This window comes from Monocercomonoides exilis (assembly GCF_001643675.1).
Source record: "Monocercomonoides exilis strain PA203 chromosome Unknown scaffold12-1864167, whole genome shotgun sequence".
NCBI classification, from domain to species: Eukaryota; Preaxostyla; order Oxymonadida; family Polymastigidae; genus Monocercomonoides; species Monocercomonoides exilis.
This window is the reverse complement of record NW_027150557.1, coordinates 843,897-869,509: the sequence shown is the minus strand read 5'-3', so window position 1 is coordinate 869,509 and position 25,613 is coordinate 843,897. Positions and strand designations below refer to the sequence as shown.

Genomic DNA, 25,613 nt, shown 5'->3' with positions numbered 1-25,613 from the left:
AACAACACCTCTTTATTTATGGAGTGAGCTCCTTTATTAAGGGCTCAGTCGATCAAAAAATTAGAAAATGTCAACTTGGTTGGAAGGACCTGCGTCGGGACTGAGCGGAATGCTTCAGCAAAGCGGAACAACAGGCGGCATGGGTATGGAATACCTAATCTCCGCACCAACGATGAGTACCGGGGAGATACACTCCACAACGTTTGCATCGACCTCTTCTTCGTACTCATCCACCTCTTCAGCATCGAATGCTATGGATGCTGTCCAGTCAGAAGGAGCCACTCAGCCGCTTCAACAGGCTATTACAGAAATCTTCGGGGATAGATGCTTATCCTCAGTTTTTAACAACCATTTGAACCAAGGAGATCTGGAGCAAACAATGAGGGAATACGAGCCAATTTCAGCCTCACCTTTCATTCCATCTTCTCCACACCCACATTCACGCTCGCGCAGTTGGATGTCTGATGCCCTTGATGAAAAAGCTTATTTCGTCGAAATGTTCTTGATCCCCGCACTTAAAGCCACACTGTTGGCAGCTCGCAACGCAGTAGGCGAAACCTCCGAACATTTGGAAGACTCAATAATGTTCATCACTGCAGCACTTCAGGCAGCAAGGCATATGCGCAAACAGGCAAAGTTCGGATTCGCTGAAGAGAGATCACTAAAGGAAGATACCGTTGATCCTCTACTCACACCGGAACAGCTTGAACGTCTAAAGCCAATATTACAAGCCAACTCGTCAAAACTCCAATCAGCACGTCAAGGGAGATTGGCGCAACGGCCCAGGAGACAAAGAGCACAAAATTTCAGCACAAAGAAAGCAGGATATGAAGAGCAGCGCAAACATTTTTTTCGGAGAAAATAGGGGGCAGGACACAAGCCTTTGCCAAAGAGTGGAAGAAGATCGGCGTCTCCAATTGGGTGGTGAATGGAGTTCTCCCGGTCTGGAAGGGGAAGAAAGCGAGAGACAGGCAGATACGAGAGAAAGACATGGGCAAAGGCTTTATAGGTGGTCCGAAAGAGAGGAGGGCATGTGCGGAATGGATTGTGGAAGGCTTAAAAACAGACATTTTTACAAGTGTTCAGAAGAGAGGGGGTCCGCTGCTTAAGCAACGTGTTCTTTTAAGAAAAAAAGAACGGAAGCTACAGACAAATACTATACTGCCGGACCCTGAATGCAGCCCTGAAAGATATTCACTTCAAAATGGAAGATTAGCGAATAGCGGAAAAACTGCTCCTCAAAGACGACTACGCCACTTCCCTCGACTTATCGCAGGCGTACTTCCAAATCCCAATTCACAAGATATTCACACTCTATTTGCCCTTCACATTCGAGAAATAAACAATGGATTCAAAGTTATGCTATTTGCGCTAAAAGATGCACAGCGAATTTTAACAAAGTTAATGATAAATGTTACGAAGGAAATCCGAAGTATGTGGAACAAAATATGAGTGTCATTCCTAGACGATATCCTATTTCTTCACGAGAACAAGGAAACACTCATGCAAGCAACTCAAGAAATAGTCGAGTGGCTTCAACAGCTCGGGCTGATCATCAATAGGGAGAAAAGCGAGGTAGCTCCCTAGAAGATTTTCAACCACCTCGAATGGACATGGGACACAAGCAAAATGACTGAATCATCGGAACAACAAAGACGCAGGGAGCTGAAGAAGGATTGTTTTAAATGGATGAAGAGATTGAGTAGGTTAAAGATTATCATGACAAGAGATCTGGCCTCGTTCATAGGGTAGCCAAGCGCAATTCGCTTTGTAAACAAGGACGCCTCAATGCATATGGACGAATATTACTATATCCTCAACAGGCAAGTTCGAAAAGGTGGATGGGACGGTTCCTTTCGACTGAATTACAGTATAAAGAGGGAACTGGAGGTTTGGAGAAAAAGGCTGAGTGCACTATTTTCCAGACCCCTGATGGGATTCTCTCCTCCAGACGCTGTCCTTGCGACAGATGCTTCGCCGCACTCTTGCGATGCTACACTATCAGTTGGATGAGAAATATATCACTTTTCCAGTCAATTTTCCAAGAAATATCAACTCCAAACCTCAAACTTCAAGGAACTCCTGGCTGTTTTATTGGAACTCAACAGATTTTCCTTATTGATTCTGAGAAATCACATGAGCAAATTGCTTCTCAGATCGGACAACACGTGTGCAGTCTTCAACGTAAACAGAAAGAATGCTTGCCGGAATCTCCTTCCACTCCTCAGAAAAATACGATCATTGTGCCAATCAATGAACCTCATAGTCACAGTGGCACACATCCCAGGAGAGAAGAATACGAAAGCAGACGCATTGTCAAGGTTGGCAATCGCAGGAGATTTCTCGATCCTGACTCATCATCTTCAACAAGCAGAGACTCTTCTTGGAGCTCATACAGAGATAGACGCTTTCGCAAACGCTGCAAACAAAAAGAAGGAGACTTGGTCTGGGCCCGGAAGCAGCATGGCACAGGACGGTCTTCATCCATATTGGGGAAAAGGAATTCTTCTCATCCATCCCCCGATTCCACTGATCCTTCCATGTCTTCGGAAAGCAAAATCGGAAAAAGCGAAAGCTATCTTTCTTCTTCCGGCTTGGAAGAATCAGATTTGGAGCAACCTTCTATCGAAACTGATGACTCGTTCCCACATCTGGAAATGCTCTCGAGATGTTTTTTCCCCGGAGCATGGAATGTTGAAGAAAGGAGCCGCACCTCTTTTGGGGGGAGTATATGGCTGCAAGGATAGGATGGAAGTACTGGTCGGTGAGAGATGGTGGAAGGAAGGACTTCAAGCCTGCGGGGTCCCTGACAAGATCAGAAAGATTACTGAGAGAAGCATATCCAAGGTTACGTGGAATCAATACATTAACTGTTTTGCTCGTTTCCACATCGAGTGGAAGTCTAATCAATTGGGTGAAATACCAGGATGTTTCGATGAGTAAATAAAGAAATGCGCAGTCTGTTTTCTATCCTTGAAGGATTACGGGACTCCATATTCTTCCTTATGCGCTACGCGATCAGCGATCTCATTATTCTCTCGCACAGGATACAGCAGGGAGATAAGCGATATCCCGCTTATCCACACAATATTTAGATTCTTTTCGTTCTCTCAATTTCATAGGTAACCGTACACTAGCATGTGGAGTCCAGACATTATCAAGAGCTTTTACTCTCGAGAACTGAATAATGAACAACTCCCGTTTTTGGATCTCACGGATAAATGCATGCTGTTAATTATGTTGTTCTCAGCATGTCGATTCTGTGAGCTCGCGCAAATATCCATGTCTGAATCCATTTGGGAAACAGAAGCAATTCATCTTTCAACGAGACTGAAGACATCCTACTCAAGAGAATTCATCACAATTCCTTTCTTACAGGAAGAACACAGCCGCATTTGTCCTGCCAGAGCGATTCGTTGTTTGTGGGATCGGGTGAGAACAACTTCCGAAAATAGAGACACATTTCTGTTCAACTAGACAACTCGCACTCCTTTGACTCCCAGTGGGGTTCGCAAACTGGCAAAGGTTGGTATGGGGAGGGCAGGAGTTCCAGAAGAATTTCTCCCGTACACCATTAAACATGCAACTATTTCGAAATTGTCAACAGAAGGAATTCCTGAGGCCTGCGTTGCAAGATTTGCACGATTGTCCACAACATCACACAAACCGTTAAGATCCTTCTTCAAGACTAACCTGGCAAGTCAAATGGCTCATATGCTTCTCTCTCAGAGCTCTGGATTTCAACTTTCAGACGAAGGCTTTAGGAAGGAGAAGGTCCAACGACTGCAATCAGAGAAAATTTTAATTGGAACAATACAACAAACAACTTCCATCATTTTCGGAAGGCGATTTGAACAGTCTTCAGATATTCCAGCTGAAGCCTCGGCTTCTCCAATAGATGCAATTGTGGCCATTCAAACACATTCGTCAGGCGAGACAGTCAAGCAGCGACGCTCCTCCCCCTCAAAAGTGGAGGAACCAGAAGGGGAAGAGGTTACTGAAGGAAAACAAAGAGCAGGGAAAAGAGAACAGACAAACTTCATCTTTGAATTCATTTGATATTGCAATTTCAGAAGAATACAAGTGGTTGCCCAATTAAGAACTCTCCATAAATAAAGAGGTGTTGTAGATTGCGGTTTTTTAAGAATTAATGTGCTGCGCACTTTTATTCAGGGAGAAAAACCTATCTGCAACACATCTTTTTTCCCCACCAGAGCTTAGTTCATCCCACTCCATTATCAGTTCTTTGATTTATTTGGTATAATCAGAGACTTTCAGCCAGTTACACAACAACGCAACAAGCCAGAGGTTAATTCAACGCAGTTCATTGACTTCCTCTATTGAACAATTTTCTTTTACCATACAGAAATCATGCCATAATTCTTTTGCAACACCTTGACACTGACCAATGGATGTCAGCCCAAAAAACCTTTTCACGTTTTTTTCGAGTCTTTTGCACTTCATCCATTTTCACATCACTTTTGTGATCGACTGAGCCCTTAATAAAGGAGCTCACTCCATAAATAAAGAGGTGTTGAAGATAGGTTTTTCTCCCCGAAAAATGAAATTTTTATTTTTTCAAATTTATTATTTCTCAGATATTCTTTGACACAAAAGGTTAATATAACTATTAAAAGCATCACATCTATTTATAAACAGGAAATTGTTTTTGTTCATCGCAATCCATCAATTATATTCATATTTATGGGTGATTTTTCAAAATTGATTTTTGACAACAAGAAAAAACAATTACGAAAAATTCGTCCACCCAAAAGTTTTAATTTATAATTAAGAATTTAGTCATATTAAAGTTAAATTCTTATAACGCATTTTGCAAAAGAAGCACAAATGCACCTATTCCAATTTCTTTCCTTTTCAGACTCTCTTTCATTCGTGCTGCCATCAAAAAGGCAGCTCTCAATCACTGAACTTGAACTCTCCATCACATAAATGAATTTTCCCTTTCCCTCTCTGATTGTGATATGTTCATTTCTCAATGAACAATTTGTCAGCTGTTTCTTCTTTTTTTTTCAAACATGATATAAACGATGCCCTATTTTCAGACGATGCAATGTTTGCTGCACTCATTATTTCTGTTGCAACTGCTCTCCTTCGACTGCATCAAAAAGGTTTGTTCCCATCGTGAGATCAAAAAAGTTATACGAAATCAATGATAGGATTTCAGATTGAAGCATGCAGTAAGCTGAATTTAAGAGTGAAAGATCTGATACCACACAGCCATCAAACAAGCATTCAACTCTTTCAACTCGCACAATGCTGAATGGAATACTCGATTGCACATGTTCTCCCATTCCCACCGTGACTTTGGTGCAGAATGTGTAGTTGTCACTTCCAGCAATCCTCCTTCAGAGAAAAGAAAAATAGTATGCGATGAAACAAATCCAGATTCAAACACAAATTTCAGTCTTGAAATTGACACAGAGCTTGTTATTTTTATCAGAGACTATCAGGAACAATTGATTGCATAGCACACTTCCACATTGGACAATCCTCGACCTATCGAACTCGGACTCGTCTCTTCCAGCTGCAATTCTCCGTTTATCACACTTGCTTAAAATGCAAATATGATGCTCATGAACTCAGAAGTCATGTGCATCAACCCATAATCTTTCGAATTGCTCGGAAGAGTGCGCGTACCACACTGACGCTCATTCGACCCATTCTCACTCGACACAACAATCGTATCACTTTAATGGATCGAACTTTAATAAGATATGTTTCATTTTTTTAATCATTCTCATCTCTTCTATTTTTAACACAACTGCGATTGGAAAGTCCTTCAAGAAGATCGAACCAAAATTTGCTTTCGTTGATCTGTGATATGATGTTGATGCTTTCGATAAAAATATCTTTTCCAATTTTTGCATTATTTGTATTAAACTGCATTTCCACAAACATGAAATAATGAAATCTCATTTCTTTCATCTCCAAATACACTCTTCTCGATTTTCCTGTGCTGAAGTGATTGCAACAATAAAATTCTGAGTTATAATTTAACATTTGTCTTATTTCAGATGAAAATAAATGATATGGGTATTTTTTTATGAAAAGTCACAAAATATTAATTGATCTGAAAATCAGATCACAAATGATCAGAAAATGTTGATCATTCCGTTACCATCATATATTGTCAAAAATTATTCTATTGAGTTTTGTCACCTATCCCTAAATATTGCGTTTCAATAAAACAAATTTCATATATTATTTTCACTGTTGAATCTTATTAATGTAATTTAATATTAATTTTCTTGTTTTTTGGAGCAACTTAATAATTTGTTCATATTTCTTTGTTTTCATTTCAACTGTTCATACAAACGTTTAAATTTTTTTAAATGGAGACTTCTTTTTCAGTATTTTCCTATATTGAAAGATAAATAAATTTTAACTTGCATTTATTTTTGAATTTTTATGAGAAATTATTAAATAAGAAAATTTCATCGATACTGTACTCATTGCTATTATAAGATATTTAAAAAGCTGTTAATATAGAGCAATAATTTATGTTATTGTGAAAAATTGAAGTGAGATATGTGAATTTTCAAAATAAATCTCCATTTATTAAATACTCAAAAATGCAATCTCTTCTGATATTTAAATTCAAACAGTTTGTATCAAACAAGTTTCTTTCATTTCAGAATGTGCCTTTTCCTTCTCCCTTCCATTTAATATTGACACATTATATAAAAATATCTTGCCACTATCTTTTCAAATAGCATAAAATAAGTAGGTTTTTTCTGCTGGTCGACAATTCTGATGCAAATGTGAATGCTATCAGCTCTTCGGGTGGAACTTCTGGCTTTCATTATAGAAAATGTCTCATCAAACTTCTTGTTGCGCAGCCAGTTAAGCAGTCGTCTCTTCGCTCAGCGCCTTCGTCTTCTTCAATTTCATAAATTGGATCAGCACTCCGATCAACTTCGCAATTCCGGAGGAGGAGAAGCACAGAGAAAAAAGCGGCAAGAGATGACCAGCCATCATCTTCGTCATCAGCACATTTGATTGACCCTTCGGATGCATCGGAGGTGGCGGCATCATACACGTCGGCAGCTGGGGTGTATGAAAATCACAAGAAGTCGTTGCTGAGAGAGCATCAGACTCCTTGAGGGATATGCTTTTATGTGTCACGCGGTGTTGCGTGGGGGTGTTGTGTGTGCGTACGATGTCGCGCTTTTGGAGATGCTTTCGGTTCCGCTGATAGCGCAACTTCCATCGCCTGCAGAATTGGTGGGCACGAAGTCGGGGAGCAAGCGGATCTTTGCGAAGGAGGATTTGAATGAGTTTCCGTCGATCTACAATCTGTTTGACCCGTCGCTGCTTCCGTCGGCGATAGCGCGTCAGGTGTCGCGATCGACGCAGTTGAGGCGTTTGGAGATGAAGTTTTCAAACAAAGCATTAAATGTGCAAATTTGGAGATATTGCGGAGAAGGAATTGGAGGAAGAAGGAGGATGAGAATGGAAGATGTGTTCTGTCACCTGCAGCGATTGAGCTAGCGGTGCTGGAGGAGCACGAAGAGGCGAGGAAGGAGAAAGGGGGACAAAGAGGGAGAAGAAAAGGGAGAAGAAGATGGAAAGAGAGAGGTGTTGAAGAATAAAATAAGCAAAAAGAGACCAAGATGTAGATGGAGAAGAGGCATGCAGAGTTCTTCATGCTTCTGTATAAGATCCGAGACACGAGACTATTTCGAATCCGATGATGGAAACGCAGATGCAATTATGTTTCCAGTGTTTCAACTGAATAATTGAAGCGGAGGAGCAGCTTATCGGAAAAAGACGATGAAGATGGAATCTGATGTGATATGCTGGGGAGATCCATCGATTTCATCACAGAATCATTCTCATCATCATTTTGTGGGGCTTGTTGAAGCGATGCGAATGATGAAATGGAACCTTTTTTCTTTCTGAACTTTTAGCTGCCAATGCAGCCATAGCTGTAGCTGCGGATCTTTTTAGATGTATTCTAGTTGTCTGTGTTCCGTCTTCCATCATTTGATTCGGTGCTGGGGATGTGAGTCATCGTTACTACTTTCACACGATGCGCTTGAGCCAACCGGATGAATACAATGTGGCTGACTGGAAAGTGCTTCAGATGCAGTTTGATTTCAGAGCGATTTGATTAGGCAAAGAGTTGGAGCTCGATGAAACGGTCTGAAAGAAATTTTCGAAGGAATCGTAGGTGAAGTCGTTCAAGTTAAATTGAGGTTGGATTAATGCTGAGAGTGAAGGTTTTGAGAAATAGGAGGTGGAGAAGAAAAGATGTGTTGCAGGCTTTGTTTCCGATGAAGTGTATGCTGGCATATCTGGTGGAGCTGTTTGGGCTGCAGATGAATTGAAATAAAGTGGAAGATGCGATATGATTTTGGCTGCCACTTGAGGACGGCAGCGCGTGATGCAATTCGCAAAGCGATAAATTGACAGATGAAGATGTTGAAAAAGCATACGTCTTGTCATGCTTCATCAACATCTTCTGCTTCTGCTTCTTCAGCACAACACAAACAGGTTCCGAGTGAGAAAGCCTTTGAGTGTGCATTTGAAGAGATAGATCATTCAATTTATCTATCCACATTTTCATCAGCTTTGCCATTTTCATCACATAAATCTTCTTTTTCTTATTCTTCCTCTTCTTCCAATCTTATCGATTCTGATTTTAGCTTATTCTTTGAGAAATAAATTGTATTTTTTTCTGCATTTCCTTCCATTCCGTCAATTATCCTTTTTTCATCTTCCATTTCCTGTTTATTATCACCTTCATTTTCTTTCATAGTACTTATCGCTCTAAGCAAGCATTTCAATAATCTTGATACGTGTTGTCTTCTTTTAACATATTTCATTTCAAATGAAGGAAAAAGAGAATAAGAAGAAGCTCTTAGCGATGAAGCAACATTTCCTGTGTTCAACATGCAAGACGAGCGTCTGACAATCGACTGAATTTCTTCAAACAGCTTGTTCCCTCTGGGAACTATTCATTTGGAAAAATAATACGCAGTATTTGTCTTCTCTTTTGGCTTCTTCAATTTCTTCTTTTTGTCGGGCATTTTTTTGTGGAAGATATTCAAAAAGAGCATTTGAAGTACCTTCAGAGCAGTTTGACCAAAAGATCACGTTAATTGAGATTGAAAGATATTTCATTCTGTGCAAAATTGAATCCTTCTGATGCGATGTGTCTTGCAGCTTGCAATTAGACAATTTCCAGTTTGTGTGAATTCTTTCGATCAACGAACACATTCAAAATTATTTCCTCTTTCGTCATCTGCTGCTCGATCCATACAAGCATACTCTCCATCCATCTCTCACTCCTTTTCTTCTTCTTGCATGTGTGCCTCCTTTAGTGATGCTAGTGAAGCGGAGCAGCCAGTTGCGAATCGAGAGAAAGAGTTCAACAAGACAAAATTCCAGTGAGTGAATTATTTAAGGTTGCTGTGTAGATCTTATGGTAAATGAAAGTGTGCTGATCGACAGGCTCGAGCTCAATCATCATGTTGCTATGCGTGAAACCGGATTGATGCGACCTTGTTCTTTAGCTTGTCAAATAAACAGATGAATGCTTCTGAATGGACATCTGCATTCGTGCTGGCTGCTGAGCGAGTAAAGGCTTTCTTCCCCTTCACCATCTTCTCCACAGCTTGTAACAACTGTTGATTTTGATTTTGCATCAGTCTTTGTCTATCGTTCTGATTCATAACCATCTTCTGCGTAAGCTTTTGCTTTTTCTTCTTCTTTTTTGTTTGCTTGTTAATCAGTTTCTGTTATTACTCAATTTTTATTCTCTCCTTTTTGAGTGTAGAGCACCTTGAAGAAGAGGGGATTGTTGACAGGCTGAGGCATGGAGTTCAAAGGAGGTTACGAATGAGAAAAAAGGAAGAAGCTGGTAGATGAGAGAGAAGATGTCAGAGAAGAGGAAGAGGAAGGACAGATTTTGGATGATGAATTTTTGCATAGTGTACATGCTCATCCAAGGAGTGTGACGCTTGTTTTTGTTATTCGTTTGGAAGCAAGCGGGACAATCATATTATGATAAAAGTGATTGGAGAGAAGAAGGAGATGCGTGTAGAGTTGGAGGGGTTTGTGGGGAAGACAATTGTAAAGAGGATAATACAATAGGACGGGGAGATGAGAATCACGCTTATTGGGGAGAAGCTGTTTGGGAGGAGAGAGAAGAGAAGAAAAGGAGGAGAAGAAGAGAGATGAAGATCGTTTATTGAAGAGAGAGGAGTGAAAAGCGAAAAATCTTGTGTAGAATTGGCGTTTGGCATTTGATGGGAAAATGTTTATTTTCAATTCGGACACAGAGAGAGAGACGATAGGCGAGTTTGCTGCAATTGAAGATGCTGTGATCCATTAAAGTTTTCCGTTGATATTGAAATGAAAATGAAGTGTGTAATCTGCCGAGTCTATAACAAGGAATGGACGATTTGGTTGTTAACTCTGGCATATTCGATGATTGCCAAGAAGAGAATTAAATATCGGATCTGTCCAAGGAATCGTTCTGGGTATCAAATAGTTGCATCATCTGCGTTCAGTAAGATATTAAGTCTTCTTCGGTTGATGAAGATGTTTTCTTTTCTATTTTTCTTCTTCTGCGCAATGATGGAACTGCTGGTTCTGTCGCCTACAGCGATTGCGCTGAATTTGCCGGAAGAAAGATAAGAAGAAGAAGAAGTTGGAAAGGAAAAGGAGGCGAAGTGGATGAGTGGGCTGGCAGAGCAGCTGAAGGAGAAGGATAAGATCATCTGGGATGAATCAGAGGAAGATTCCGGAGCTGAGCGAGAAGCACAACACAGAGGTGAAAGAAGTGAAGCAGGTGAAGGAGAAGAAGTGCTGGGCTCAGCAAAGAGGAGTGGTGAGCGTGGATGGCAAGCGGAAACTTGTGGATTGGGGGGGGGGGTTACAATTTCCATATCTTCTTCATTAATTTATGCGTATGGCTGGCGGTTCCATCTTTGATTTCCTTGATTCTGCCGTTGGGGCTGTGTGAAAAGTGCATGTGCTGACGACAAGCAAGCAGAAGATGCTGTTCAAGGAGTCAATTGAGAAGCAGAAGTCAGAGATTGCGCAAAAGAAGCATGAGATAATCAAAATGAAGGAGTTGTATGAAGAGACAATGGAATATCTGGCTGGGTAGGTGAAGGTGCTGGAAGAGAAGGCGGGGAGTGGAATATTTGTTAGTGGAAGGGAAGGTGTAACAGAGGAGAAATGGGTCAGTGCGAAGGATGGGTCGAGGATAAAAAGGAGGAGGAACAGAAACGGAGGCGGAGAACATTAGGAAGCGGAGGAGGGTGAAAATGAAGAAGAAAGAGATGCATGTGCGCTGTGTGAGATTCTGGTGTTGCCGTGAAAAGAACCGAAGAGAAAGGACGAAGATTGGATGTCAACAGAAGTGCCAATAGAAGTAAATAAAAAGGAAGGGAAGACGAGTGTTGTGCAGCGGCTGCATACGCTTCTTAAGCAGAAGACTAACCGCAGAGACTGTGAAGAGTCGGAGTGGATTGTGAAGTTGTTGAATGTAACGGGGTTGAGAAATCTGATACAGGTGGTGAATCTTTACTGGAAGTACAGATGATGATGGAGCATCCGATTAAAACGGTCTCTGTTCCGATGGTGCATGTGGAATACGAAGCGATGCATGCGTTTCGGTTGCCTAAAACGCGGAGGTCGTCAGTTCCGATGCAGATGCTGCTGATGCCGCTAAAGACAGGGCTGCGACAGAAGCTGGCACGGATGCTGTCGATGATCCAGGGAATATTTAGAGACAAGATAGCGGCAGACCTGGGCAATGGCAGCGCTGGGTGGGAAGGTATGGTGCTTCCAAGGCAGGTCCATGTGGACTTTATTCATATACGACTGGGGGAGAAATTCTCGGAGAAATTGAAGAAAGAGGTAGTGCGGTTGGCGAGGATGCATGGGGAAGAACTGTTCCGGAAGGACTTGCTGAGATGGAGCAGTTTGGGGAATTTGTGCAGAAGGAGTAAACTGGAGGTGAAATGCAGTTTTCCTAACAACTTGACGGTGCTTGAAGTTGTATCGAGAAAAAATTGAAGTGTTTTTTCGTTGTTTGAGGGAATAAAGTCGGAAAAGAGATTTACCGATATATCTGTATTTCCATCGCTTTTACTGAACAACTTCAAAGCAGAAGCAGCTTCCGGATGTTTGTGATGAAGCTGATCGCGAAATTTTCATCTGTAGTCTTTGAAAAATGAGATTGTGAAGACAGAAAGATGCACTGGACAACTTAAAGCAGGAGCTTTATGCAGCATCGAAGGTGGCTGGGGAATGGATTGGGCTGAAGCTACCAGTGGAGATTATACAATCGGTGGTGGAGAAGAAAGAATGGCGGGAGGCGTTGTTCCAGATGGTGCAGCTGCTGCGAGGGCTGTTGTGGCTGAAGCTGTGGAGGAACGACTCAAAAAAAGGCGATCTGCTTTGATTTTACTTTGGAGGATGGGCAGCGAGTGGTGCGGTTTCAGCAGACGGTGGCATGAGGAGGGAGTTAATAGCAAAGCCTTGCATGTTCTTCATTGGCATTGACATCCTCCTTTTCGTATTCTTTTTCTAATTATTCTTCCTCTTCCTCCTACTCCTCTTTCTCTTTTTTCTCTTCTATTCTTCACTTATCGATTTTTTTGTTTTCAATTTTTCTTTAAATTTTTATTATGTTTCATCAATTAAGGTCATTCTCCTTCCATCACTTGTTTCTTTTCACATTCATTTTCTTTCAAAGAATTTTTTGAAAGTTACAAATATATAGTTAACATTGAGAATGTTTTGTCTTCTTTTTGCTTATTTCTGAGTAAATAACAGAAAATAAGAAGGTGAAGAAGGTGAAGAATAATTAGACAAATATTGTTTTGAACAAATTGGAATGAAATGTTGTGAAATTGGAGTGTTTAATGAATCAGGAGAAGAAAGAGGAGAAGAAGAAGGAGAAGAAGATGATGATGAAAAAGAAGAGGAGGAAGAGGAGGAAGAGGAAGATGAAAAGGAAGAAGAAGAAGAAGAAGAAGAAGAAGAAGAAGAAGAAGAAACACTTTAAGAACAGAAGCTCCTTACGAATTTCTCGAGCAGTTCTTGAATGAGGAGCTTCCAACTGAAACACTTCCCGATGTCGAACTGTCAATCGAAATGATGCAACCTTCAGACAATTTCACTCCATAGGCATCAATTCCATTCAGCACAGCATTTCCACATTGCCCAATCTCAACAACATTTCTTGTTGATTCAACCTGTTCCAGCTTCATATTTATCAATGATATTTCATCTCCACAAAACAGAAACAATGATTTCTTGAATGATAGCATTGTTATTGAGCAGTTATCAACATGCACAATTCCATTTTCGATGCTCAGCAATGATGAATCGATAACAACAGCTTCAATGTTTTCTGATACAAATGTCGAAGAAAAATCAACAAATGAAAGAGAGAGCTGGCCTTTTGCTTCAAGGATAAGAGAACTGCCTGAATAGGATAATGACTGATCAAAGTTGAATTTCAATCTTTCAATCCGAACAATTTTTGTTGTTGTGATGATGCTTCCCTCGTCACTAACAATTGTTGAGTTCAGATGAACCAAAGCAGATGAAATAGATTCAAGGGAGCGCACAATAACATTCAACGCACTGCTTTCTCCATTGATGATCATTTCCCCTAATATCAACAGCTACGAATTGCGCGAAGGGATGATGTATTGCACTCCAACATCGAATGACTCACAAGGAAAACGAAACTCTCCGCATTGCTTGCTGTCTTCCCAGTTTTTATCAGCAGAAGATACAAATAGCGTCTCACTCTGGTATTTCACATCATTCAGCTGAATATCCATTTCTTCTTCTAAAGAGTCTGTTTCGCAGTCCCATATTGTAGGATATTTCACAAAATGTGCTCTGAAATATGCAGCAAACTTTCTAAGCTTAAAAAAAGAAATTTAACATTTTAATAGAATAATATAGCATTTAAATGAAAGATAGATAAAAACCGTTTGATTTGCGTGTTTAACATCTTTATCAAACTTGTGGGAGGATTCTTTGCATTAATTGAAATTCCAGGCGCATTCTGTGCAATGAAAAATTATTATCAAATAAAAATTTGATTCATTAACGAATCTCAATTTTTAACTAGAAAAAGAATCCATACAAACTATGAACATTTTATATATCTGCAGTTACAGAACAGTTTAAGCAAATAAAACAATAATTCATAGCAAAATTGAAATTTTTATTTTGATAAGAAAACAGAAACATAATTTATTGTTTTAATAATTTTTTGAAAAGAAGAATTTCACAATTATCAAACAAACTTTCATGGAAAAGTTTGTTTGATAATTGTGAAATTCTTCTTTTCAAAAAATTATTAAACAATAAAGAAATTTGAATTTTAATTATGATCATAGCAAAAAATGTTTATTGAGCTTTTACTATGCTTATTTTTATTTTATAAAAAACATGTTCAAAAGCACTATTGAGAAGCACAATACTGCACAAATTTTTTGGTTGTGAAATGAACTGTCAGAGTTTATTTCAACATATACAAGAATCATTCTTATTATCATATTACAAGTGAAATTGCGTATATTCTTTCAAAACGAACATCCTAGAAAATGCAAAATTTCTGAATCTTGTTCCCATAGTGAAGTGACAGCAGTTATTTAAGTAGTGATAGTGTTTTTGGATTAAGAAACAGTATAATACAACCAGGGAGAAAAAACCTTCTTGATACGGGAGAACTTTTATTTTTGTGGAATAAGCGGGAAACATACACCCACAAGAATCTGAGAGTATTATTGCCGCTTCTACACATGGTGCATCAATCAATATTCGTTATAGTTTATTTGACTGAATAAGCGCAATTGAAAATGAAGAGCTTATTCATGGAGGAGATTTCCATTTTTCAAATTTGGAAAAAAACAAATATTGATTTCATCAAATTTCAGCAAGTGTTGCGCAAATCGTGGAGAAGCGATTTACCGAGTTGATCATATGAAAAATGAACAATACAAAGAACTTGCTTTTGAAAATTGCTCAATTTCACATTCTTATGGAATGGTGTGTTTCTTACGTCTGAAATATCTTCGGTCATCAGGAACCTTCATTTTTTCAAACTCTCGTTTTGTTAAAAAATTGGGATGGAAATTCTTCTGGTTACATATAATCTAATTTCGCTTTGCCGAGTATTAACCTTTCAGCACTTTTGATCACAGAAAATATGATTATCTTGAACACAGTGAATGGAATATTTACAAATTCAACAATTTTAGGAGGAGCAGGAATAAACTTCAGTGGACTTTCGGAACAAGCTGTTCAGACTCACTAGATAAGATATTGTTTTTTCCATCAAAATGACGCGAAGAACGGAAATGGTGAACTGTTCAGTGCATATGGGAATAGAGGAAACTCCGAGATTGTGATCGATGGGTGCAAGTTAAGTTCATCATGCGAAAACGGAAACGAGCTGAAGGGCGGATCTTTGTTTATCCAGAAACATGGGAATATGAACGTTGCTGTGAACAACACCAGATTCAGCAACTGAAATGTACCAAGTTGTGAAGAATTAAATAGAGGAAGAGGATTAGGAGGAGGGATATATCTGCTTATTTCAGATAAAAATGGAGTTTGTTCGCTGAAAAACCTGACATTCTTTGAATGCAAAGCGTTGAAAGGAAATAACATATTTGTGGATGCCAACAACTTGACTGAGACAGTTCGAGCAGATAACTTCCAAATAGCTTGGAGGGAGATGAACAAAACGGATTTGATGGGGTATGAGCGAGTCTCCTGCAATTAAGATTGTGCGATTCCTTTAACTGTATTTCTAACTTCATTTTCTGAAGCGGATATGTTGGAAGCGAAGCAGATGGAGGATATGATCATTCGGGATGCGGATTTTCATTTGCGCCTTGCCATACAATCAGCAAAGTTGTTGAATTGAGATTTGGATCAGTGCAAGAGCAAGGTGTTGTTGAAGTACTCCCATCTTTCCAGCTGGATAGCTGTATAAGATTTGCCTCGTGTTCTGTTTCCATTTTAGCTTCAAAAAAAGATATTTCCATTTTTGTCTGCAGCAACGGAAGCGGGGAAGGGGATGGATTGATTGAGACAGCAGCAGATGTTTCGATTTCGAATATCACTTTTTCAATGCCTTCGAGCTTCGTTTAAACACCTCGATTATGTCTGATTCTGTGCCAGCAATCAACTTTGAGCATTGCTAATTGCTCAGTGACAAGGCAAGTGGAAAGTGATGCAATTCAATTCAGCATTCTTTGTGCAACAGGAGGCGAAATTCATTTAACTGAATTTGAGCTGAAAGAATTGATTTTGGAGATATTGCTGCAGTCGAGCTGAGAGGGCAAGGAACATTATTATTTATTGCAGGATGCACTATTGAAGGGATTGAGAGCCAGACTTCACATGGGCTTATTCACTTGAGTGATGGATCTTCAACCGACATCAAGAAGCTAACAGTCAATGGCTCATCACTGGAAAGTGGCAGTGTCATTTCTTTTGGGGAAGGAAGCGGAATGATAATACATTCAAGTGAATTGTCGAATGTTACTCGCAACAATGGGAATGGCCCAGTCTTTTCAGGCGTTATTGGACAGGGAAAGCGAATGGAGATCAGCAACTGTGTGCTTTCAAAAGATATGTGTCAAGGAGAGGTTCCATTTGGAGGGATGGGTGCATTCAATGTGTTGAATGGAGGAGAGCTGTGCAGCGCTGGGAGCATAGGGATATGGAGGAGGGTTGCATCTGAAATTTGATGTGAATGTTCAGTATTCGATGAAGTCAAACACGTTCACAAGAAATCTAGCTTCAAAGAAAAATGACCTATTTCTGCTTTGATGGAATCCAGAAACGCTGATCAAAGAAGATTTGTGGTTTGGGACAATTGACGAATTGAGCACGCTAGAGCAATATTTCTGGGTTATGGACTCGGTTGAAAGCACAGAAATTGATTACTCGATCAAGAAATATCTGTTTTCTGGAACAGGAGATATTATTTTTGTTGAGTCAGGAAAATGCACGTTGCCGAACTGTGGAAGCGATGCGAATCCATGCGATCGATTGGAAGTTGGGATGAGCAACCTAAAAGAAAATCAGACAACTGTTCAGATCAACAACTACAACTGGGTTTCTGGAGAGATGAGAAGAGATGGTAAATCGCTCACAATCCGCGGAGTTGCTTCTAAATCAGAACTGAGAACAGAAAGCAAGGGTTTCTTCAATGTGGTTGATGGCCTCACACCGACAGTGCTTCTGCTCAACAGACTTGTTTTCAAACTTCCTACCTCTCCGGCAGAAGGTGATGTTGGCGTTATTCGGATGAATGGGGGACGAGTAACAATATTGAATTGTGAATTTGGAGGAAGCGAAGGCTCTGAAGAGACTGGGAAATTGTGGATTGCTGTAGGAGAAGGTGGAGAAATCCATCTTGAGAGCATAACATTTTCTTATCTGACTTTTCTGTCGAGCTTCGGGATTGCTCGTTTGGAGAGAGGGAAAATGTCCATCAACAATCTGAATGCGTCTCATTTTGCATCTGAAAGAAATGTATTGCACGAGAAAATTAAATGCGAAAGCTTTGGAATCAATGTTGAAAATATTTCTGATTGCTTTCGTTGAATTTGTTTTGTATGTTGTTTTGTGCAGAAAAGTCAAGAATGAAGCAGATAATTTGAGGGAGTTAGTGAATGACTGAGTGAGAAAAGATTCGAAAGCATTTGAGATGGTGACGATGGAGATGCCGCTGGAGGAGCAATGGATTTGAGCTGAAAGAGAAGTTGAGAAAAAGAACGTTTTGAAAATATGTCACAAAGATTTTGAATATTCAAAATGTTTGGAGACAAGCATTATCTTCACACTTCTCTTTTAATTCAAAGTTCAGATTTATTTAAAAATTAGCATCATCATTGTCACTTATTATCGTTCCACTTATCTCTTCAACATTGCCTTCTTCCTCAATGAGAACTATAGCTTCCTTCCTTCTTTCTTCGTCTTCAACATCCCATTGGCAAACATATTGAGAATAAGTGCGTCTTGGTTTATTATCAAAATTATCTGTTTCTTCGGCTGTTTCTTCGGCTGTTTCTTCGGCTGTTTCTTCGGCTGTTTCTTCGGCTGTTCCTTCGGCTGTTCCTTCGGCTGTTCCTTCTTCGCATGGAAGCAATTCTGATATTGAATGATTGTCTTTTTCCTCTTCCCATCTTCCCAAAATAAGTGAAAGTGTTTGCTTTCCAATTGGAGAAGAGAGGCAAGAGTATATCTTGCTTGTTGCTTGTTTCTTCGCTCTTTCGAAAGAAACAGCAACCCTCACTTCACTCCATCTTGTATTTTCTTCTTCGTTGAATGGAGCAGCGAAAATCCTTCCTTCTTCGCTGCTCCATAAAAGATTCTTCTTCAACTCTTTCACCCTCAGCTTCGGTGAGACTCTCACTTGAAGCCTAGGGGTGTATGGGAGGAAGTGCCTATTGATTGAGGCACTTCCTATCTCATCTGTTGATGAGTTAAATCTTTTTTTGAAAAAAGAGATTAGCTCATCAACAGATGAGATGTCCTCTCGAGAGTTCTGTGCTTCTCTCGAGAGGACACCAAACTCTCCATCAACCTCGCTTTTTCCGTGTCCTTCTGAAAAGAAGGAAAGCGAAGTGGATGAGAATTTTTGAATAACAAAAGATGAAGGATGGAGGATGAAATGAAGAAATGAACCGTTTCTGAAATGAGGACCGCAGTCGGTCCATTCGTTGAGTGATAGGTTTGAACATGATGACTTAAGAGAGAAGTCAAGTGCATTTTCAAGGCAGTCGATAGAATATCGACTGTCCTTGGAAAGCACTTCTGAAAAAAAGTGGAAACTTGATTTGCTATTTCTTTTGTGTTGTGATTGATAAATAACAACTCCCAGGTGAGAAACTTCTTTCTTTTCATAAAAATCTCTGCTCACCTGGGATTGTTTTATTGGGAGGCACCAGTTTTGTTTGTAATCGAGAATAACAATTGTTTGTCCGAATGAAAGTTCTTCAATACATTTATGATAATAATTTCTCTGTTTGTTCTGGATTATTTGATGAATTTCTAATAATCTTTTTTCTTCCCTTTCCTTCAACGTTAAATGTCTGATTCTTTGAATCTTCGTTAACATTTCTCTTCGAGCACACAAATTACACACATCAGTTCTTCTTTTTGATTTTCTTAAATTTTTTGAAAGTGTATAAAAGTGTGAATAGCTAAGTTTAACATCAATTTCCTTCACCATTTGCTTCCAAAGCGAATATTTGGATCCATTAATTATACGTATTTCATTCTCAAACCATTTTTCATCTTCGTTTTTCAAAGTTTGATCAATTATATCGTTTGAAGATTCTTTCAAAAATGAGGACATCATCTTCTTTTTCATTTTAGAATTTTTTGTTTCGATTTTTGATAAATGTAATGTTTTCTCGATAGAGTTTTCATTTGTCACATTCATATGAATATTATTTAAAATATTTGTATCATCAAATGTATTTCCGTTATTTGTTTCAGTCAGTACATGAATTAAAGAAGTTCGGATAATTGAATCAGACGAGCAGCTGGAACTTGCAGCGCTGCTTGAAGAGGCGGAAGACATGGCGCGAGAGGCGGCAGATGGATATTCAGTGGAAGATGAAAGTCGACACTTCGATGAAGAGTTTTTCTATTGATTTCTTTTTTTATTTAGACTTATTAATGTTTTTGATATGCCAAATTGAACATTTGATAACTGTTTATTGTTAATAATTGTAATGTAATCTATATGTTCTTGTGAGAAATTTGTTTTTGATTTGTATTGATTTGATTCAAGTTCTTCTTTGGAATTTAATGAAATATTTCGTTTGTTTTCTCCAATGGAGTTCTTTTTAATATTAAGAGAATGATTATCATATTCCATCAAGTTTGGAGAAGTAATATTTGGTATTTCTTTTTCTTTCTTTGTATTCAGAAACACCATATCATCTTCAGATAATTCTTCAATAATAGAATTTCGTTTTTTCCTTTTCTTTATGCAACATTCTGTGGCGTGTTTTCGAAGCCACCATTCACAAAACGAAAAATTGAAATGAGTCATTGCTTCAAAAAATTTTAAAAAAGGTTAAATATAGAATATATATAAACGTTTTCGAGCAGTTGGCGTATAGGGCTTTGATGAACGAATCACTCCATAATCATGACGTTTCAACATTCTTTTGGCATGAACAATGTTGTTCTTTGTGCAACTCCACCCCGCTTGAAACAGCTCTTGCTCCTCCACAACTTTCAAAAATGTTTGCAAGAGCAAAACTTTGTCTTTTTTATTTAGTAAATCGTATTAAATTCCACAATGAAACAGAACTTTGGTATATTTTTCTTTTGCAAATAAAAACAAACTTTTTTTATAATTAAGAAAAACAATGATAATACAATACCATTCAAACACTCAATGAATGATTGCTTTATTTTCTTTCCGTTATTAGAATGGTTTAAGAAATATAATATTAGTTGATTCTCTGTGTTATTTGAACACTGGTTCAAATATTTTTTCAGTTCTTGACAAATTTGAGATTTTCTGCTTTGAGAATAAGTATCAAATTGCATTTGTTTGATAATAAATATTTTATTTTGGTAACGGAATGATCAACATTTACTGATCATTTATGATCTGATTTTCAGATCAATTAATATTTTGTGACTTTTCATAAAAAAATACCCATATATTTTGTGTTTTGTCTTAAAATTTGATAAAACAATGTTAATTATTGAAATGAATGCATACACAAGTGTATCATATGCTTCTTTATCATTAACACCATGGATTTATGTGTATGTACTCCCATTGCACAAAAATAATCAGCTTAAATATCATTATCAAAATTCATAAAGAATTGAATGAAATTATAATAATCATTCGGTGCACACTTAAATAATATTTAAAAACATACGGGGAAAAATACAAAATTTCAAGCTTTTTTTGCACTAAGCTCTGATAAAACTGTTTCACTTTTAACATTATTAATCATTCTCAGATTTCAACATAAATTGAATTTTCTTATCTGCAGAGAGTCGTCATAGATGTTATAACAAAAAGTTATGTGAGTATCTATGTATGTCAAAAAATGAACCCATTTTTATTATTTTTTTTGTACACAAAAAGTCAATGAAAAGTATATAATTTTTCAATGAAAATGCCTGAAGTGAAATATTTTGTCCCATTTGATTTGTCTTATGCTCGCAGACTGGTGTCCAATTTTTAACGATAGAAAGCAAATTCGAATATTTTGTATATTTAAAATATAATGGAAAGATTGAACAAAATATTTTTATTTATTTATTTATTTATTTTTATGTTTTATTTCTCAAATTTTTATTATAAAAATAGGACAATATCACAATTAATAACATTTCATCAACTTTTTGTTTCAAAATTATCTTGTTTTAAATATTTTTTTGGAAAAATACACTTATTTATTGGTCATTTTAAAATTTGTTTTTTCTCAAGGATTTAAAATAATTTCAAAATTCCAGTCCATACAAATGATTTATTATTAATTCCACTTTTTATTTATCATAATGTTTTAATGAATAATCAAGAATTGGAAAAGAACCTTTTATACACCTATTCCGAAGCATGTTCTATGTCAATCTCCATATTCATTTCCGAAGACTGACAACAATTGATTGGTTGATCTTCATGCTCCCATTCCATCCCATTCTCTTCACAATCATGTTCAGGAGCTTATGAAGCACTGGAAGGAGAAAAGACGCTTCAAGGTTAATAAATCTTGTCGCGCTCAGCTTTCCTATCAAAGATACGAAATCTTTTATTCTTGTATCTCCTCAAATCGAAGAGTATCTTTTAAAACTTAGTAATTCTAATATTAATTCTTGTGATCTTTTTCTTTCAAGAGTAACAGTGAATTCTCGGCATAGGTTCAAACGCGTTCCTTTTGCAATTTGCGTTTTTAAACCCTCAAATTATAACGAATTAATAGATAATAATTATTTAAAAACTTTTTATGGACCGATTTTTCGAAAAAAATTTTTATTGTTGAAAAAAATGATTTTTGAAAAATGACCCATAAAAACATGAATTTCATAAATAATTATTCAAATTTTAAAGAAAACGTGATTTTTACACATCAGAAGTGTTTGCATTATTATATAGACTTATTTTATTTGTTAATTTTCATCATTAAAAATATAAATCATAAATAAAAAATTTAATTAAATATCTTTGATCTAACCCACAATAAATTTTAAATATCTGGAAAACTTGAATATGCTGTTTTGGTTAAAATAGAACCTAAAAGTGTGTAATTCGTTTTCTTTTATATGTAAATTAAAGCACACTATTATATGCGCACTTGTTCAATGTTGACAACAGCTCCTTTTTTTAATTCGACTTACATGTTTTAAACAACCTTTATGTTTATTAGCCACCAGATGTTGAATTCAAATTTGTTTGCAACGGAATCCAAATGCTATTTGTTGATTCTTTTTATCAAAAAAATATTTTTTTTGCATTTTTCTTTCAAAAATTTTCTTTTTGTTTGTATATTAATGTTTTATTGAATCAGGAACGATCATTATATCATTAAATGAACCAATATTGCAGAGTTTAACATTGATAATGCAAAAAATCCCGATATTAAGAAACAAAAACAATGAACAAAATAAAAGTTTGTTTTTTTTGATGAAAAATGAATTGTTCAAATGAGGAATTATTTGTCTTTCAAGTTCATTTGATAGGTTACAATATGAGGAATTGAAGATTTGATGTGAAGAAAAAAGAGAAGAAGTGGTAGTACTGTTTGGATGGAGTGCAAGAGAAGGGGGTGCAACGAATGGAAGCCGGATAAAAGGGTAAAAGTCGAAGATGAGCAACGAAGGAGGATCATTGATGATAGAATAAAGTTTAGGAAGATATATTTCAATTGAATATTATTTTTTTGAAATATGTTTTTAATAAGATGATAGTGACATGTTGTTGGGATCAAAAGTGAATGCAAACTCATTGGAATTTTTCCACTCCACTGACAATTCCATCATATGTGCTGAAGAAGAATGGGAATGAAAATGGGAATGAAGGAGATAAAATTGCACTGCTTGTGCGTTTGTGTTCAATAAGAAGAAATGTGATTGTTGATAGAACTGGAGGAAATAGAATGGATTACAACACGGCAAGGATCTCATCGTCAGGTGTGTTTGTTATGGATGTGGGGAACAGGACTCTTTCGCTGAAGGATGTGGTGATCTCAGGAGCAATTGGAGGAAGTGTTATAACAGCACCTGTATTTGAAGTTGCATTGAGGTAGCTGAAGATGGATGACGTTGAGATAAAAAAATGAAAATGTGAATCAACTTCTGTTAGCCGATCCATCACAGCAGAACAGTTTTCAGGAGAAAGTTTACTGGGGAATTTGACAATTCGAAATGTGAATCGGACAACATGTGATGGAGTTGTGATGACAAAAAAGTGTGAAGGCAGGAGAGACATTTGTGGTGAAAAATACAACAATTGAAGGGTGTGAGTGTGTGAATGGAAATGGAACGGGGATAAAGGTTTATTTGATGTTTTCAACAGGCTTAGCTCGCATTGCAACGTCTGTATCGCACAGTGGAGAGATAACAGATAGTGCGATGCACGGGAGAAGAACGAAAATCATTTGCTCGGGAGTTTGACATATTGAAATGAGTGTTACGAATATGATTCTGATTGATGGAGAATGTCCGATTGGGGGAGTATGTGAGATTGGAGATTTGAATGTGAAATCATTGAAGAGAGCGCAGGCAACCATTCATTTCAATGCAATGATTGAAGAAGATGAAATGAATGGAGGAAGTGTGATTGTTTTTGTTGATGAGTGTGTTGTGGAGAGATGTGTATTTGCGTTTGGGTAGATGTTTGGGTGGGATGGGGAAAGCATTGTGAAAGAGAAGGATTGGAGATTGGAGATTTCGGAGTGTTTGTTCAGCTCAGGTGGGAAAGGGCAAGTGATGAAGAGCAGGATTGTGAGTGTGGAGAGTGGAGAGCTGAAGATGACAGAAACAGCATTTGAGGGGATTCACACCACAGAACAACTTCTATCAATGACATAAGAGGGAAAGGTTTCGATGAGTGAGATTGGAGTTTGGGATGTAATGAGTGAATGTGGTTTGATTTGTGTCGGAGGGAGTGTGCAAGTTGAGATGACGATGGTTGAGGGAGTGAATATCTCGGTTTTGGGGAATGAGAGTGTGATGAAGATGGAAGGAGCCGAAAAGAGAATGAGTGTGCTGAACTGTTCCTTTGTGAAATGTCGGAGCACAAAAGAGAAGTGAAGAATGATGGAGATTTGTGAATGCTTGGATGTGAAAATAGACAATAGCCTTTTTAATGGGAGTTCAAAGGAAAGAAATGAATATCATTTGAATGCAGAAGATAAATAGATGTGCAAGTGGGATGGATCTGTTGTGGATATCACTAATAGTTCTGTTTTGATGAAAGACACAACAATCTCGAATTCATCAGAAGGTGGAATAACAATGAGTGGAGAAAGAATAAGAATTGAATCAGAAAACATTTAACATTATTTATTGAGACTTCTTCTCTTTGTTGAAACTGCAATTAACTTAATTTTTTTTTGTTGCAAATTTTATGATGTTAATGTTTTTAATAGTTTTGAAAGAGCTGTATGTTTTTAAATATCTTATTCATTTTCGATTTTTGTTTTATTTTCAATTTTGAGAATGAAATTATTTTAATATATATGTTGAATACATTTCAAAAATTATTTTAAAAACAGTTTCAAAATTAAAAATACAAAAAACCCTGAACTCGCTTTTTATTGTTAAAATTAAAAACATTTCAATTTAAATCTGAAACATTTTATGAATAACAAAAAAATGAAAAGAATAAAAAAATTAACTCATTAAAAACAAATTCTCAATTATTCTCAACTCCAAATGATTTGGACACTTCAAAGATTAAATAAACCAAATAATCTCCGGTTGCATTGCATTTAAAAAGAGAAATTCTAAATTCATAGTTAAAAAAAAAATATATGTTATTTTTCAACATAATTAATCAAAATAAACATTTGTCACACTTCATAAGTTTTTACAAACATTATCCATTCCATTGCAATTAATTTGAAAATTTTTTCTTGCAGCTTGAAAACATACAAGTCAAAAAGCACATGTAAATCTGATTGAAAAAAAGAGCTTGTTTCGATATTTTACAAGTGTGCATATAATAATATGCTTAAATTAACATGTAAAAGTGAACGAATTACACACTTTTAGGTTCTATTTTAACCAAAACAGCATATTCAAGTTTTCCAGATATTTAAAATTTATTGTGGGTTAGATCAAAGATATTTAAATAAATTTTTTATTTATGATTTATATTTTTAATGATGAAAATTAACAAATAAAATAAGTCTATATAATAATGCAAACACTTCTGATGTGTAAAAATCACGTTTTCTTTAAAATTTGAATAATTATTTATGAAATTCATGTTTTTATGGGTCATTTTTCAAAAATCATTTTTTTCAACAATAAAAATTTTTTTCGAAAAATCGGTCCATAAAAAGTTTTTAAATAATTATTATCTATTAATTCGTTATAATTTG

General features: G+C 37.1%; 9 protein-coding genes across 9 annotated transcripts; 7 read left to right on the top strand and 2 right to left on the bottom strand.

Annotated features, from left to right (window-relative positions):
• Positions 1 to 67: 67 nt before the first annotated feature.
• MONOS_16418c1 (uncharacterized protein) lies at positions 68 to 865 on the top strand (the record flags this gene model as incomplete). Its single annotated transcript, XM_067869321.1, has 1 exon — positions 68 to 865. One exon carries the CDS (start codon positions 68 to 70, stop codon positions 863 to 865), a length of 798 nt encoding a protein of 265 aa, XP_067731202.1.
• A 6,272-nt stretch (positions 866 to 7,137) lies between these two features.
• MONOS_13916 (uncharacterized protein) lies at positions 7,138 to 7,512 on the top strand (the record flags this gene model as incomplete). The annotated part of the gene is made up of 1 exon (XM_067866666.1): positions 7,138 to 7,512. One exon carries the CDS (start codon positions 7,138 to 7,140, stop codon positions 7,510 to 7,512), a length of 375 nt encoding a protein of 124 aa, XP_067731201.1.
• A 4,062-nt stretch (positions 7,513 to 11,574) lies between these two features.
• On the top strand, positions 11,575 to 13,048 carry MONOS_13917 (uncharacterized protein; the record flags this gene model as incomplete). Its single annotated transcript, XM_067866667.1, has 3 exons — positions 11,575 to 11,994; positions 12,202 to 12,475; positions 12,915 to 13,048. The coding sequence occupies 3 exons, from the start codon at positions 11,575 to 11,577 to the stop codon at positions 13,046 to 13,048; spliced, it is 828 nt and encodes a 275-aa protein (XP_067731200.1).
• Positions 13,049 to 13,061: 13 nt separating this feature from the next.
• On the bottom strand, positions 13,062 to 14,064 carry MONOS_13918 (uncharacterized protein; the record flags this gene model as incomplete). Its single annotated transcript, XM_067866668.1, has 3 exons — positions 13,062 to 13,660; positions 13,727 to 13,922; positions 14,023 to 14,064. 3 exons carry the CDS (start codon positions 14,062 to 14,064, stop codon positions 13,062 to 13,064), a joined length of 837 nt encoding a protein of 278 aa, XP_067731199.1.
• A 1,699-nt stretch (positions 14,065 to 15,763) lies between these two features.
• Positions 15,764 to 16,766, top strand: MONOS_13919 (uncharacterized protein; the record flags this gene model as incomplete). Its single annotated transcript, XM_067866669.1, has 3 exons — positions 15,764 to 15,768; positions 15,840 to 15,961; positions 16,330 to 16,766. The coding sequence occupies 3 exons, from the start codon at positions 15,764 to 15,766 to the stop codon at positions 16,764 to 16,766; spliced, it is 564 nt and encodes a 187-aa protein (XP_067731198.1).
• A 166-nt stretch (positions 16,767 to 16,932) lies between these two features.
• MONOS_13920 (uncharacterized protein) lies at positions 16,933 to 17,628 on the top strand (the record flags this gene model as incomplete). Its single annotated transcript, XM_067866671.1, has 1 exon — positions 16,933 to 17,628. One exon carries the CDS (start codon positions 16,933 to 16,935, stop codon positions 17,626 to 17,628), a length of 696 nt encoding a protein of 231 aa, XP_067731197.1.
• Positions 17,629 to 17,896: 268 nt separating this feature from the next.
• MONOS_13921 (uncharacterized protein) lies at positions 17,897 to 18,606 on the bottom strand (the record flags this gene model as incomplete). Its single annotated transcript, XM_067866672.1, has 2 exons — positions 17,897 to 18,498; positions 18,600 to 18,606. 2 exons carry the CDS (start codon positions 18,604 to 18,606, stop codon positions 17,897 to 17,899), a joined length of 609 nt encoding a protein of 202 aa, XP_067731196.1.
• A 4,394-nt stretch (positions 18,607 to 23,000) lies between these two features.
• Positions 23,001 to 23,312, top strand: MONOS_13922 (uncharacterized protein; the record flags this gene model as incomplete). The annotated part of the gene is made up of 1 exon (XM_067866673.1): positions 23,001 to 23,312. One exon carries the CDS (start codon positions 23,001 to 23,003, stop codon positions 23,310 to 23,312), a length of 312 nt encoding a protein of 103 aa, XP_067731195.1.
• Positions 23,313 to 23,688: 376 nt separating this feature from the next.
• Positions 23,689 to 24,056, top strand: MONOS_17314 (uncharacterized protein; the record flags this gene model as incomplete). Its single annotated transcript, XM_067870224.1, has 2 exons — positions 23,689 to 23,839; positions 23,899 to 24,056. The coding sequence occupies 2 exons, from the start codon at positions 23,689 to 23,691 to the stop codon at positions 24,054 to 24,056; spliced, it is 309 nt and encodes a 102-aa protein (XP_067731194.1).
• Positions 24,057 to 25,613: the final 1,557 nt, after the last annotated feature.